The following is a 13,332-nucleotide window of genomic DNA, read 5'->3' as shown; positions in this document are numbered from 1 at the left end:
AGCTTCCTTGCTCTGCTCTTCCTGGCACCTACTGGAAAATTCCTATCAGTCCTGACTTCCGGAGCCCGGCTCCCCGACCCGACGGCGCCGAGAGTACGCACCTTCTCCTTCATCTTCTCAATCTTCTTCACTGAGCTCCTCCGGACATGCTTCTCCTCAATGCGGACGTTGGACGTGGAGTCGGGGGAGCGCGGGGTCTGCCGGTCCTCCTGCTTTACTGATTTGCCAATTTGCTTCTCCTCCTGCTTCTCCGCCTCCTTTAGCTTGCTCTGAGCACTGATGCTGTCGGCATTGTACATGTGATATGTCTTCATGACCTGCAAGACACACCCCACCCCCACCCCCAGTGGTCAAGCCAAGGGGGTCAATTCTCTGCTTTACAGACTAACAGACTCAGCTGGACCTCTCCCCCAGGAAGCAATGTCCTCATACTCTTAAGGGGAAAATTCCTAAGCGTTTGGTTCAGCAAACATTCTATTTAAGACCCCTGCAAAGCACAGGAAAGCAGTATTTGAACTGAGCCAACATGTCTTATTATTAAAATGACTTCATGTCTTCCATCATGTATCATCTACTTCTGTTTATTAACATTTGTAATCATTATTCTTTTATATTGGCCAAGTAATTTCTATTGCTCAGTCACTTCACAATATCAAAGACAGGATACCCCACCACCGCTCAGATCCCAAGAGCAAAGCCTTCCTGGGCTGGTTAGGAACCCTGAAGAGGGCAGCACAGCCTGAGGGGTGCCTACACTCTGTGCACCTGCCAGATACAAAATGGGAAGAGGAAAGGCTCCCAAAGCTCTTCCTACTGGCCGGGCACTCTGGGGCCCGCCTGGTCTGCTCTGTGCACATCAGACGCCTTCTCTCACAGCGACTGGAACAGCAGCGGCAAAGAAGGGCAGATGCCACTCACTGAGCACGTGGTGGAACCCTGGCTTTGTGGCAAGTGCCACACATGCATTTTCTGATTTCACCTTGTAGCAATCCTGTGATCTAGAACAACACTATGAAGACTGTGAACCTGCACAACAATTCAGGGAAGAGCCTGAGAAGGAGGACAATCCACAGCAAGTGAAACTGGAGTGGCCACAGGGAGGGAGTAGTACAAAAGGAGAGGGATACAATCCTCCAATCTCCCATCGAAGCAACTGTCTGGGACTCAACCCCTTCTCTCAAGGCGGAGGCCGGGAAGCCCGGAAGCTGCGTCTGTCTCCAGTCCTCCCCAGCGCACTACTTCCAGCCACAAGGGCCGGCTCTCCCCTGCTGGAGCCTTCTGTTCCCACCCAGGGCACCTCCAGCTCCTACCTGAGAATGAAAAATGCTTGGTAACAAACCAAGCGAGCTGAAGTTCAAGAGCGCTGGCATCTTGATGCCACAGCATTTCTTTGAGAGGGAGGATTAGAGAGTGCAGGCATTGGGGGTGTCTGGGGGACTGAGCGACAATAATCACTTCCTGCAGGCTGTGTCAGGGCTTCACACAGCACCTCCTTTAGTCCTCACAGCAGCTCCATATAGGCATGTTGCTATATCCACTTTTAAAGATGAGGAAACTGAGGCTCAAAGAGATTAACCGTCATACCCAAGGTCATACAGCTAGTAAATGGCAGAATCAGGATTCAAACCCAGGTTTATCAGACTCCAAGGTCCACACTCTCAGCCACCAAGCACCAGTGTCTGTCCTCTGCACAGGCCCAGAGCGGGATTAGTTGGGAGGAAAGGTGAGTTTCAGTCAAGAGAGGCTCAAAAAGAGAAACTCCTTTCCTTTATGGACTGGACTTAGAGCAGTGGTCTCAACTGGGGGTTAATTTGACCCCCAGGGCACATGTGGCAATGTCTGGAAACATTTTTGATGGTCACAACTTGGAGCTTGCTACTGGCATCTGGTGGGTAGAAGCCAGGGATGCTGCTAAACATCCTACACACAGGTCAGCACCCACTACAGAGAATTATCTGGCCCCAAACATCAATGGTGCTGAGGTTGAGAAATCCTGGGTTAGAGGACTCTGTGGGTATACTCAGCCCTTAGGACCAGCTGGAGGGGGAGGAAGGAATAAAGAATATTGGGACATGACAAAACCAAAGTAGATGAGAGTTTCAATTATGTCTCCTTTTGGGTGCAGGATGTTTTAAATCAGTTTCACGTTATCCTGAACCTGACATCATTTTCCATAAGTATAAGATCTCCTCTGTGTATTCCCTACATAGGAACAGTGATATTTAACAACCAACAGCGTTAGAAACCTTTCTAAGTAATTTAAACAGTTCTCCAGCTTTCCAGACTGACTAAGGGAGAAAGAAGCATCTGCTACCCTGGCTGAAGAAGGTAGACATTCACCTGAAGGTGACCAAGGGAGTCAAAAGCTCCAGTAAACAGTTATAAAAGTGAATGATTTTTTTTTTTTTTTGAGGAAGATTAGCCCTGAGCTAACTACTGCCAATCCTCCTCTTTTTGCTGAGGAAGACTGGCCCTGAGCTAACATCTGTGCCCATCTTCCTCTATTTTATACATGGGACGCCTACCACAGCATGGCTTGCCAAGCAGTGCCATGTGCACACCCAGGATCCGAACTGGTGAACCCCGGGCCACCGAGAAGCGGAACGTGCAAACTTAACTGCTGCGCCACCGGGCTAGCCCCAGTGAATGATTTTTAAGAAAGTGATTTTCTATTTCAAGAAGGTGCGTGATGAAGAGGTAACGCTATGAACGGACATGAGAGACAACAAGGAGCTCAAAAGAATAGTGCCAACAGACAACAGATGAAGTGATAAAGAGCAATAATTTATAGTGCTCCTTTCACCTACAGAACTCTCTTTAAAAGAGTAAAACACTACCTCATCTAAGAAACTATAAATTCTCAAGGGTAAGCACCACTTCTTTTGTGTTTTCTTCTCCACAGTTGGGAAGTGTATCATGTACACAGCGGTGGGTTTACAATCAATGTGGTCGCTCAAGTGACGCAATGACCCTGGATCTCTCTCTGCGGAAATACAGGAGAAGCACTACCAGTGTCCTCCAGCTCAAGGCACACTGAGGTATCCAGAGGCTGAAGCTTGAATAAGTGATGTCGAAGCAATTTGGAATAGGAAACAGAAACGGGAGAGCCAAGCTAGCACCCAGAGAAGCAGACACAGTGAGTCAAATGCCGACAAGGGAAAACCCGGAACTGTAAACTGGCAGGTCTGTGAAGAGGATGCACACCACTTCGAAAAACGAGACACTGAATTCATGCCTTCAGCTCTGCTTCCTCCACAAGCCACAATAAAATAATAGAAAGAGCTTTTATTATAATTATTATTTTTTAGGTATAAACTGAAGAAAACAAAACAATGAAAGCGGAAGCTGAGAAGCACGGAAGCAAGTAGTAGCTGACGGACTGGATCCTCAACCAAAAGCGGGGCAATCCAAGAAGCAGCCAGGTTTCCCTCACAGATGTCCGAAGAGACAGTGGTGGTGGTGGATGAAGACGGAGCTAAAAACGAGAGAAAGTACTGAAAGCCCGAGAACAGTGAGACTCCCAGAGTCCGTCCGTCCCCACCGTGGCGGACGACTGGAGGACCGCTCTCAGCAAGCGCGAGCGCGGACGGGCTCAGGCGGATCAGCCGGAAACCCTACACTGAATGTTGAGACGGCCCAGGCCTCTTCACCACTCAGCCCCCAGACAGAGCCAAAAGTTCAGAAGAGCCTTCTCTGGGGAATCTGACCATCTAGGATAAAAGACCTGGGAATATGGATATAGGGCTTCCTCAAGGACACAGCGCCCAGACAGATCACCCTATAGCGAAGGCCACGGTGGACACAGAACTTCCAATCAGCTTCTCTGTGCTTCACTTGAAAATGTGAGTAGGCAGCTAAAGATCAGCAGACATTTAGGGAAAACATCTAATGTGAAAGACCAAAACCAAAACAAGCAATTTAGAGGAAACAGTATACAGAAGAGAACTTCAAAAACAATCCATCTGTAACATCCCTAGAGAGATCAATGAGAAATGAAAAGACACTGCATCATGAAACAAGAGCAGGAGGCAACAAAAAAGGAACATTTAGAGAGCAATAAAAGAGCTCTTGGCAATTAAAATCCAATTCAAATGTCTCTCCAGGGAGCCTGGCCTCCTGCCCCTCCTCCGTGCACACATGCACAGGAGCTATCAACCTCATATTTCACTTGCTGCTTTACTCTTCTGTCTCTTTTATTACCACTAAATGCCTTGAGTTTGGGGACATCTCACATTTGTAGCCCTGGTGCCTAGAGCTGGAGACAAATGGGGAAGCAGAGTTGGGGGACTTAACTGACATTGTTTCAAGGAGGCAGGTGCTACATACCAGTCGGAAGCAGCTCTGCACGCGGACAGCTGCTGCACCAAATCAAGGGGACATATTCAGGGGGAGAAGAGAAGCAGAAAACCTCTGGGGCGACAAGAGCCCAGTGTCTCAACACCTGTCTTTCTCAATTCCAGGGCTTCCTTGACTCTTCCTACTCAGCCGATCCACAGGGCTTCAGTGCCCCCACATACACTCCTTCCTGTGGGGGCCTGCTGGGTTTTTCCAGATAAAGCCTCCAAGTACAACTGAGGCAGAGGATTCCAGAGTTCTTTGTGAAGCAGTGTGGTCTGACTTCAAAGGAATTCCTGGATATCAGTCAGAAAACGAGAACCGCTGACGCTATGGCCTACAAACCATCGCTCATGATGGGGGAAAAGCAAGTGGAGGGAACGCTCCCTGGGACTGCTCTCTGCACAGCAGCTGCGGGAAGAGCCCCTGGCACAGAATCCAAGTCGGAGAAATCAAAGGCCCTTCGGGCAGCAAAGAGGAAGGCACAGAGGGGCAGCTGCCACGCACGGAGAGTCTGGGCCTCTTGCCCAAAGGCATCTCTATTTGGGAACACCTGGGCCCTGCCCCTTGGATCATCAAGGCTCAAAAGTACTTAAATTGCCAATCCTGGGGTAATCAGTCTCCCAAAAAGAAGTATTTGCGGGTAAGAAGATCGCTGAATATGGTGGGTTCCGCGTATCCTTAGTTTCCTTTATCCCATGCCCACAGTCACTGCCTATTGGCTCACTGAAACAAGAGGCCCCCCACCCCCACCTTCCAGAAGAGAAAATAAGGGGGAGACTCCTCACAAGAAGCTCTCCCTTGTTCTCTTCTTAACTGCTCCGAGAGACAGAGATGTTGCCCAAAGCCAGCATGCACCACTCCCAAGTTTCGACTTGATAAAACCATTGTCCCGTGTAGGAGGCCAATTGTCCTGGTTTCCCCGGGCTCTCCGAGGTTCAGCACTGAAAGTCTCATGTCCCAGGAAACCCTTCAGTCCTGGGCAAACCGGGGCAGTTACCCTAAAGCCACAGTATCTTATTCAGACCAGTCCTGCCCTTATGTCACCCTCCAGAAGAAACAACTCATAACTCTACTCTCTACACTTTCTAATGGTCTATCGAATCTGCAAACTCATTTGACCCCTGACTGTAGTCTGATATTTCAGGAAGTATGACTCCCCCAAGCCCCCCACCCCTCAGGGTTTGGAGATAGCAGTACACGGAGTGTGTGGAGACCTGGGTTACAGAGGTCAGGAGTGTCCCCGAGATCACAGAGACAGTGGTGGACCAGGTAGGATCTGGGTTGTCTAACTCAGGAGACGCCAGTCACCACACAAGAGTTTTTCAGTCTTGGTACTTCTGACATGTTAGGCCAGATAATTCTCTGTTGTGGGGCCTCCTCTGCATTGTAAGATGTTCATCACTTCCTGATCTCTAGTACCTCCCACCCCAGCTGTGACAACCAAAAATGTCTGCAGACATTTCTAAATGTCCCATTGGGGGAAAAAAATCACCTGCTTGAGAATGACCACACTAGACTATTCTGCCTTCTTTGGAACTTTCCAATGTTCTCTCTTTTTTTAAAAAAAATTCCCATTGCCTACTAGAGGAAAACGTCAAATTTTTATTTTGGCCTTGAACAGATTACGTGTGTACCAATTCGCGTCGTAGGCAACATCACACCCAGCCAATTCTGAGCTTGCGCACTGGCGGGAAGGCTCTATGCTCTGCATTGACTGTGGCCTCGCCGTGGCCAGTAAGGCACTGGCCAGCACTGGATGCCTGACGGCTGCAGGCACAGGTGCCGGCTCGGCCCTCCTCCCACGAGGGCAGCAAGCTCCAGGGCCTCTTCCTCACTCCAACACAAAGCATACACGTTCACTTACTTTCTTTTTTAACTCATGGCATATTAAGAGATCTAGGACTCTGAGGAAAGCTCACAGATCCCTAGACACTGCTCTTCCTCTGCTCCTCGGGACCTGCTGCAGAAGTGGCACACTAGATTTGAGTTGGTTTGGGGCTTGCTGGTTATCCAACTTACTTCTCCCAAGAAACAGCAAATAGCAGAGGCCCAAATAAAATACAATAAATAAAAGGATTCATTTAATAACTAAACGTATCATTTTCTATCTTAGTATATTCTTTGCCAGGAGAAAGGAGTAATAATAGCTCTTCTTGGTGACTAGAAGATGCTCTAAAAATAAAGAGCAGAAGTAAAGCATTAAAAAGACAAGGGAGCTGAGGAAACTCATCCAGTCTGAAAATGGTTCACAGCAACGTGCTTCTATTTTTAAAAAGCCTTAACTTCATTTGAAAGAAATGAAAACTTGGGAGCTGAACCAAAGGGTACTATCTATCTACTTGGCTTCAGAGCAGAAGAGTCATAGAGCAGAAATTCCAAACACACTGAGCGTCGCTGGAGACAAGTCTGATGACTGCTTTACCCTATTTACTTGCTTAACAGTTGCCATGACAAAACGGCCACACCTCGGCCTTTGGATCAAGAACATGGAATTCTGTGATCCCAAATGCCTGCGGTGCATGTCACCACTGCCTGTCTTCCTGTGAATTTAAAAAAAGAAAGAAAGAAAAAGTGCAGTGAATAAGCAAGTAAACAGAGGAATTCAATTTCACCTCCAAAACAGGATGGGGCAACCCTGGAGAATGACACAAAGGCCTGGCACAGCCCAGCTGCAGAACAGAGCCCTGAAAGGCTTTAGCTGGACAACAGAAATAGTCCCTGTGTGGCAGCAGGAATTTCCTTGGTGTGCATGTGTGCTTTAATCATAATTAACCAAACGCGGCTGGGGGAAAAACAACCACCTCCCAGCGCATGAAGGAACATGCATCAGCCACAGTCATCACGTGCCAGGAGCCCAGGGACTTCAGAACAGATCGCGCTTTCTTCTCCAAACCCCAAGCCTGCCTCTTCACGGAGGTCTGGCCTTTATAAAACCCTACAGAGTTGATGCAAAGCTCTCTCTGCCTGAACTGATCCCTGATATTAGGGGCATTAAGGACTCTGTGCTTCCCTCCGGAGCACCCGCTCTGGGCTCAGACCAGTAGATCAATCCAAGAACTGATGCAAAACCTTGAACAATAAATCCTTTCCAACAAGCACATATTAATGGTGCAATGCAGGCTATGCTCCTTGCCATTAGGTTCGGGGTCCCTGGTTTGCTAGTAATGGAGGTCAGCTGCCCTGGTGACCTAGGCCTTGGCTGGTCTCTAGAGATTACGCCCCATATAAAGCCAGAGGGAGCTTGCACAACTAAGGAGGGATCTTACTTTGAGAAAGTGTTTTTTGGCTCATTCAGGTTTGAAAATGTGAGTATGAAAAAAGAGAGGGGTGGAGTCACCCCAGTGGGGACCAGGCACTGTCCTCAACCTCAGCTCAGTTCTGTTGCTGACGTGACTATGGCCACAAGCTGCCAAATGCTGCTTCCCTCTGCTTGTTAAAGAGCCCAGCAACCCATCTGACTTACCGAGTAGAGCTCATTCAGGACCTTCATCAAATCATCTTGGAGCTGCTGGCCGACTTCTTTACTCTGCAAAGAAAGAGGAATGAAGGTTAATTGGGAAAAAGAAGGAGGGAGGAGGGGGGCACCAAGGGCAAGAGCAGCACTGGCTCTACAAATAACTCAGACTCAATTAAGGCCCATTATTTAACCCAGCAAATCAGATAACCACTCTGTTCAGACCCAATTATGGTCAGATTACTCAAAGAGTTTTAATAAAATGAAATGTGCCCCTTCTAAAGCCTAGTAAAGGCAATCATGTCGGGGGGAAATGGGTTGCAGCCTTTGATTTTTCAATTGGTCCCCAAAGGGCAAGCCAGAAAGCCACATCCTACCTAGCAACTGTTGTTAGGTGGAACAAGCTTTCCCAGATAGTTGTAGTCAAGCATTCCTGAGAATCGTGGAGGGAAGTAAGATGTGAAATAGGATGAGACAGGAAGAAGGATATAAACATCCAAGGACTTCAAGGAACCTAACTAAATAGGAACCTCCCAGAAGGAAGGCGTGACACCTCAGTAATGGCTGCGAGATTAGCTAATGTTACTTGATTCTGATATACATTAAGAGGTGTCTAGCTGGTTAGTCCTAAGCAGTGGTGGCTCTCAGGTTCTTTGCTGCTGCCACCACAGCTGGCATCTGACTACAGAGAGCACAGTTGAAACAGAGAAGAATGAGGAAGCAGTTAGGAAATAAGAGCCACACCTTCTATACTGAGTGTTTTATGCCAAGTTCAAGAGAGCAGGGGATAAACCTGACTGGCAAGGATGGGTCACTGAGAGGTGACGCCCTCATTTTATCTTCTGCGAGCTCCTTTTAGTTCTTTCCTACTAAACATCAGATACCACCAAATCCCTTCTAACAGAAGGTACAATACCAGCCCCCGGCACAGCTCAGGTCCCAGGCAAAGAAAGGAAGAGGTCGCAGGTCAGAAACATCATCATTTAAGGTCTCGCTTTTTTAAGATGCATCACTTTAAAAATATTTTTTCTGATTACAAAAGCAATATATGTTCATTGTAATAAATAAGAAAACCTCAAAAAAGAAAAAGGAACTCTTTTTTTTTTTGGTGAGCCAGACTGGCCTTGAGCTAACATCTGTTACTAAACTTCCTCTTTTTGCTTGAGGAAGATCAGCCCTGAGCTAACATTTGTGCCAATCTTCCTCTATTTCGTAGGTGGGACGCCACCACAGCATGGCTGATGAGTGGTACAGGTCTGCACCTGAGATCCGAACCTGTGACCCCGGGCTGCCAAAGCAGAGTGCATGACCTGATCCACTAATGCCATCAGGCCAGCCCTCAAGAAAAAGTAACTCTTAATTCCTACCATTGGAAAGCACCACTCTAGACTTGGTTATATATTTTTCTAATCTTCTCTTTCTATTATTCTTATGAAATTGGGATTGCATCATGCACACTGTTAACTTACTCATGCGTTATTCGTGCGTAACTTAAGTTACTTACCGTAACTTACTTATGTTGTCAGCATTTCCCTACGTATTCTTCTTCTATGACATTAAAATACATTCTATAGATGTATCTCCTATCCTTGGACATTTACTTTGCTTAGAAATTTTTATGATAAAACATGCTGTATTAAATTACTTTGTGCATAATCTATGCACACGCCTTTCATATTTTCTCCTAGAATTAACATTGCTGAGTTAACTACTACTCATTTACACCATTAAATTGCCCTTGAGACAAACTGTACAAATTTAAAATACCACCAGGAGCATATAAGAATGCTATTTCACTTTTTTTGTCTTGATAGGTTGACACAGTATCCTATCGTAATTTGTAGTCTTTTAATTCTAGTGAGCCTGAACTTGTTTTTACATGTTTATCGGTCACTTTCATCTTTCTTTTATGCTTTACCATTTTTCTATTAAGGAATCCATTATGGAATATACCATATGTGTGACCTTTATTGTGAGTAGATATGAATTTTTACACCTGGTAGTGGAGAAGGGGGTGGAAAGAGCCCTGGATGAGCAATCACAAGATTCTCCTATTCTCAGCTATTCGACCATTGAGGAGACAACTTCAGACAACCTGGTTAATGTTTCTGGGCCTCTGTTTTCCTTTCCATACAATGGACGTCTTTGGCTAAAACGTTCCTAAGGTCTTTTCCAGCCTCTGCCTTCTATGATGCTTCATGATCTCTTGCCTGGCTTCTTTGAGCCCATATTAGACTCAAACCCCACCCACATTTCAGCGCATAGTTGGTTGGCTTCACTCCACAGAGCAGAAGATAATGAGCAGGTTCTCCTCAGGGACCGAGACGCTCTTCAAAATGGATGGCTTCAGGGGTATCTTGCCTGTCTTAAATTTACCATTCCCAAAGGTCTCTCAATCAATGCCCCTAACCACCGGAAGAAGCCACAGAGGGAATGCCTGTCATCTAGGATCTCACACACCAGCCTCTCTTTCCCATCGTGAGGAAAGCTGAGCTCCACCGAAGCAGAAGAGGTCCACGGAGGTGAAGTGAGGCGAAATGACTCACCAACCAGCCCCAGAGTCAGCAACAGTGCCAGGAAGTGACCATGAGCATGACTTTCAAATGCCCTGCCCTCCAGCCTCCAGCCGGCTCCCCCTGCCAGCCTCCCATCCTCCCTTAGTGCCGCCTCTGTTTAAACAGCAGAGGGCACAGAAGAAAGCTCTCGTTCCTCCTCTACCCTATTGCTTATCCGTGACTTAACTTAGCCCTCACCCCCGGGATGGGGTGGGGGGCCGGGGGGGAGAAAAAACATGACCAATAAAACAGCAATTAAGCCCAGGCAGGTGTTTCCTTTCGTGTACCGATTACATGGAAAAGGACCGACTCAACTATTAGCCCTGTTTATTTGAACAGGCTGCTGAAGTGATTGCGACTTACCACCCCCTCTGGTCGAGGGCTGGCCTGGGAACACACGTGTAGCTAGCCCAGTTAAAGTGTGCGAGAAAGCCCCAGCAACTGGGAGAGAGGCAGGAAACAGCCCGTGCCTCTCCTTTCACAGATGATAAAAGGCCACCGTTCTCTATGTGACAAACCTTCACTATGTGCCTTTGGGGGCGAGCGTGGCCCAGCGGCCCAGGCAGGGTTTCCGTGCTGGCCACTGTGGAGGGGGAGTCGGAGCTGGGAAGCTACAAGGGGGCCCCACCCAAAGACAAGGGGCCCCACCCAAAGACAAGGGAACATTTATTCCTGGGAACAACCTGACGAGGCCGAATACATGAATACGAAGACTGTAGAGTCTTTCCGTTTCCTATACAAAGAGCAAGGGGTTTCTAGGCGGGGAGGAAAGGAGAATTTACAGAGCAGTCTTTGTGTGCTATCACCCAGCCCGCATCTCTTTTCTTTAAAATTTCTTGGAAGAGAATGAGTCATCTAAACATTGCAGGAAACCAAATAGAAGTCGAGGGAAAAAATTACTTTGGGCAAAGTTTTTCTCTTAAATGTTTGCATAGTAATCTTTGCCTGGAAAAAAAAAAAGATGCCTAAATTTAGAATAGAGATGTGGCCCAGTTCACAATGCTGGTTCTGCGGCCTAGGAAGTGCGATGGGGTGCTCAGGCGGGGATCTTTTATTTTGAAACTCACCACAGCCGTGCGGCCAGAGCGTGATTCACGGGCCCCCACTCAGCCTGCCGCTGGGGTGGGGCTGATCGGAAGGCAGCGAGATTGCAACAGCTCCCGCCGGCTGTGCGCTGACAAAACGGGTAGGGAACCCTCCTTTTCCAACAGAGAACAGCATTGGACAACGGAACTGAAACGCACAGGCTCATTTCCCCAAGACTGTCACGTTCCAAAGCCGGCTCATTCACAGGAAGGATGCAACAGCAGAAACGCAAGGAAGCACAAGGCTACAGGGTCTGGGAAGCCGGGACAGGTGGTCACTCATCTCTGGATCAATACGTTTCCCTGTATTGGGATGGGTTTGTCTATTATCTCTTCCCAAAGAACACGGATTATGACAGGGTTTTAAAACCAGTCCTCATCGGGGAGGTTCCCTATCGCCTGACTCTCCAGTTATCAAGATCAGCACTGGTGTGCTTTCCAAGTTGGGGAGGGCAGCTGTTTTTGACTGGCTATCTACACTCAAAGCTGTACTATCTGAGAGCCACAAAATCACCCCCATTTGTATGAAAGGAAAAAAATGAGGAAGGCATGTCTCTGCCATGTGGTGAGAGCTAATTTCAGCCCTGTCCCAAGGCTGAGCCTGTCAGCAGGTAGAAACAGTGGGGTCCTTTAGTTCTCTGCCGATTAGCCTGTGTCAGCAGTTTTCCAAAAAGAATCCGATTTTCAAGGGCTCATATCTCCCTCCACCAGCACCAGCACTGCCACCCCTCCCCCAAAGATACTTCTGAGACCAACTGTTAAAAAATCCAGTTTAAAATTGAATTTATGTTTACAGATTTCAGAGGAAAGGGACATGAACCCGATATGAAGCTCTGGCAGCAGGAGAAGTGCCACCAGATGTAGGGTGACAGTTTCAGGGGCACTCGCTCACCACTTCAAAGAGCCCAAGTTTCACGAGCTGGAGCTTCGCCTGAACTGCTTTTGGTGGGGAGGACAGGGCTGAGAGGAGAGGCTGCTCGGCAGCAGGCCAGCGCTTGGTGACGGTGGGCACTGTGTCTGGCCTCTCTCCAACCCAACTCAGTCCACCTCGCAGCACAAGGCTGTGGGGGTGCAGGCGGCATGATCCTGCAGGTCAGAGCGCAGGAAAGACTTCTAGCTTTCTCCTTGGTCACACTGCTTGTGTATACGCAGCATTCACTCATTGACTAAGAAACCACAGGATGGCTGTAGGAAGGCCGTGCGCCAGTTACGACCTTAAACTCTGGGGAACCCAAGGTAGCATAAAATGCAAATATACTCAATTGCAAAACTTTTATAGAAAGGTAGGCTGGCAGCTGCCACAAGAGGGACACCTGAGGTGCTTTCACCCTCTGAAGATAGGGTGGGCCAGGATGCTCAAAACACACATTTTTCAAATTGCAATCCAGCATAATATGTGTGTCTACAATAAAAGTACTCATTATGCACAGTGCATTCTGATATTTCCTATTCTTTTCTCTTCTCTTCTATTTTTTTATGTTGGTCATAACTCACTAAATTCATTTTATGACTCATTAATGAGTCATTATACACAGGTTTAAAAAGACTGGGTGCACTGTAATTGTGAAATTAATAAAGAAAAGAGTGAGTTAAATACTGGAGCCCACCACCTAAGACATAAGCTAAATAACCCGCCCTCTCAAGGCGGCTGATGGGATGTTTCGAAGCAGGTTCAACAACTGGATCTTAGCAAAGGGGAAAGGCTGGGTTTTAGTGAGTCAGCAATCAGGAGTCCATCAGCAAATATTTACAGAACATCTATTATGTGTCAACCACTTAAGGCCTGACTGGGAATATAGCAGTACACCAAACAGACAGTTCAAAAGTTTACAATCTACTAGGGGCCGGCCTGGCGTCCACAGGTTCAGATCCCGGGCGTGGACCTACACACCGCTCATCA

General features: G+C 47.6%; 1 protein-coding gene across 13 annotated transcripts in view; it reads right to left on the bottom strand.

The window, feature by feature from the left end:
• SRGAP2 (SLIT-ROBO Rho GTPase activating protein 2) overlaps positions 1-13,332 on the bottom strand; it is a 236,592-nt gene that overhangs the window by 65,647 nt on the left and 157,613 nt on the right. For 12 of the 13 annotated variants that reach the window (XM_046680828.1, XM_046680830.1, XM_046680832.1 and 9 more), the window contains 2 exons: positions 7,802-7,864; positions 102-317 (listed from right to left, as the gene is read on the bottom strand). In XM_046680828.1, the coding sequence (XP_046536784.1) occupies positions 102-317; positions 7,802-7,864 (279 nt within the window). Of the gene's footprint in view, positions 1-101; positions 318-7,801; positions 7,865-8,169; positions 8,359-13,332 lie in introns of those variants that run through there. The other variant, XM_046680839.1, reaches the window with a different exon arrangement.

The sequence above is a fragment of the Equus quagga genome, chromosome 13 (assembly GCF_021613505.1).
Source record: "Equus quagga isolate Etosha38 chromosome 13, UCLA_HA_Equagga_1.0, whole genome shotgun sequence".
Lineage (NCBI taxonomy): Eukaryota > Metazoa > Chordata > Mammalia > Perissodactyla > Equidae > Equus > Equus quagga.
The sequence above is the reverse complement of the archived record's forward strand: the minus strand, read 5'-3'. Positions and strand labels throughout refer to the sequence as shown.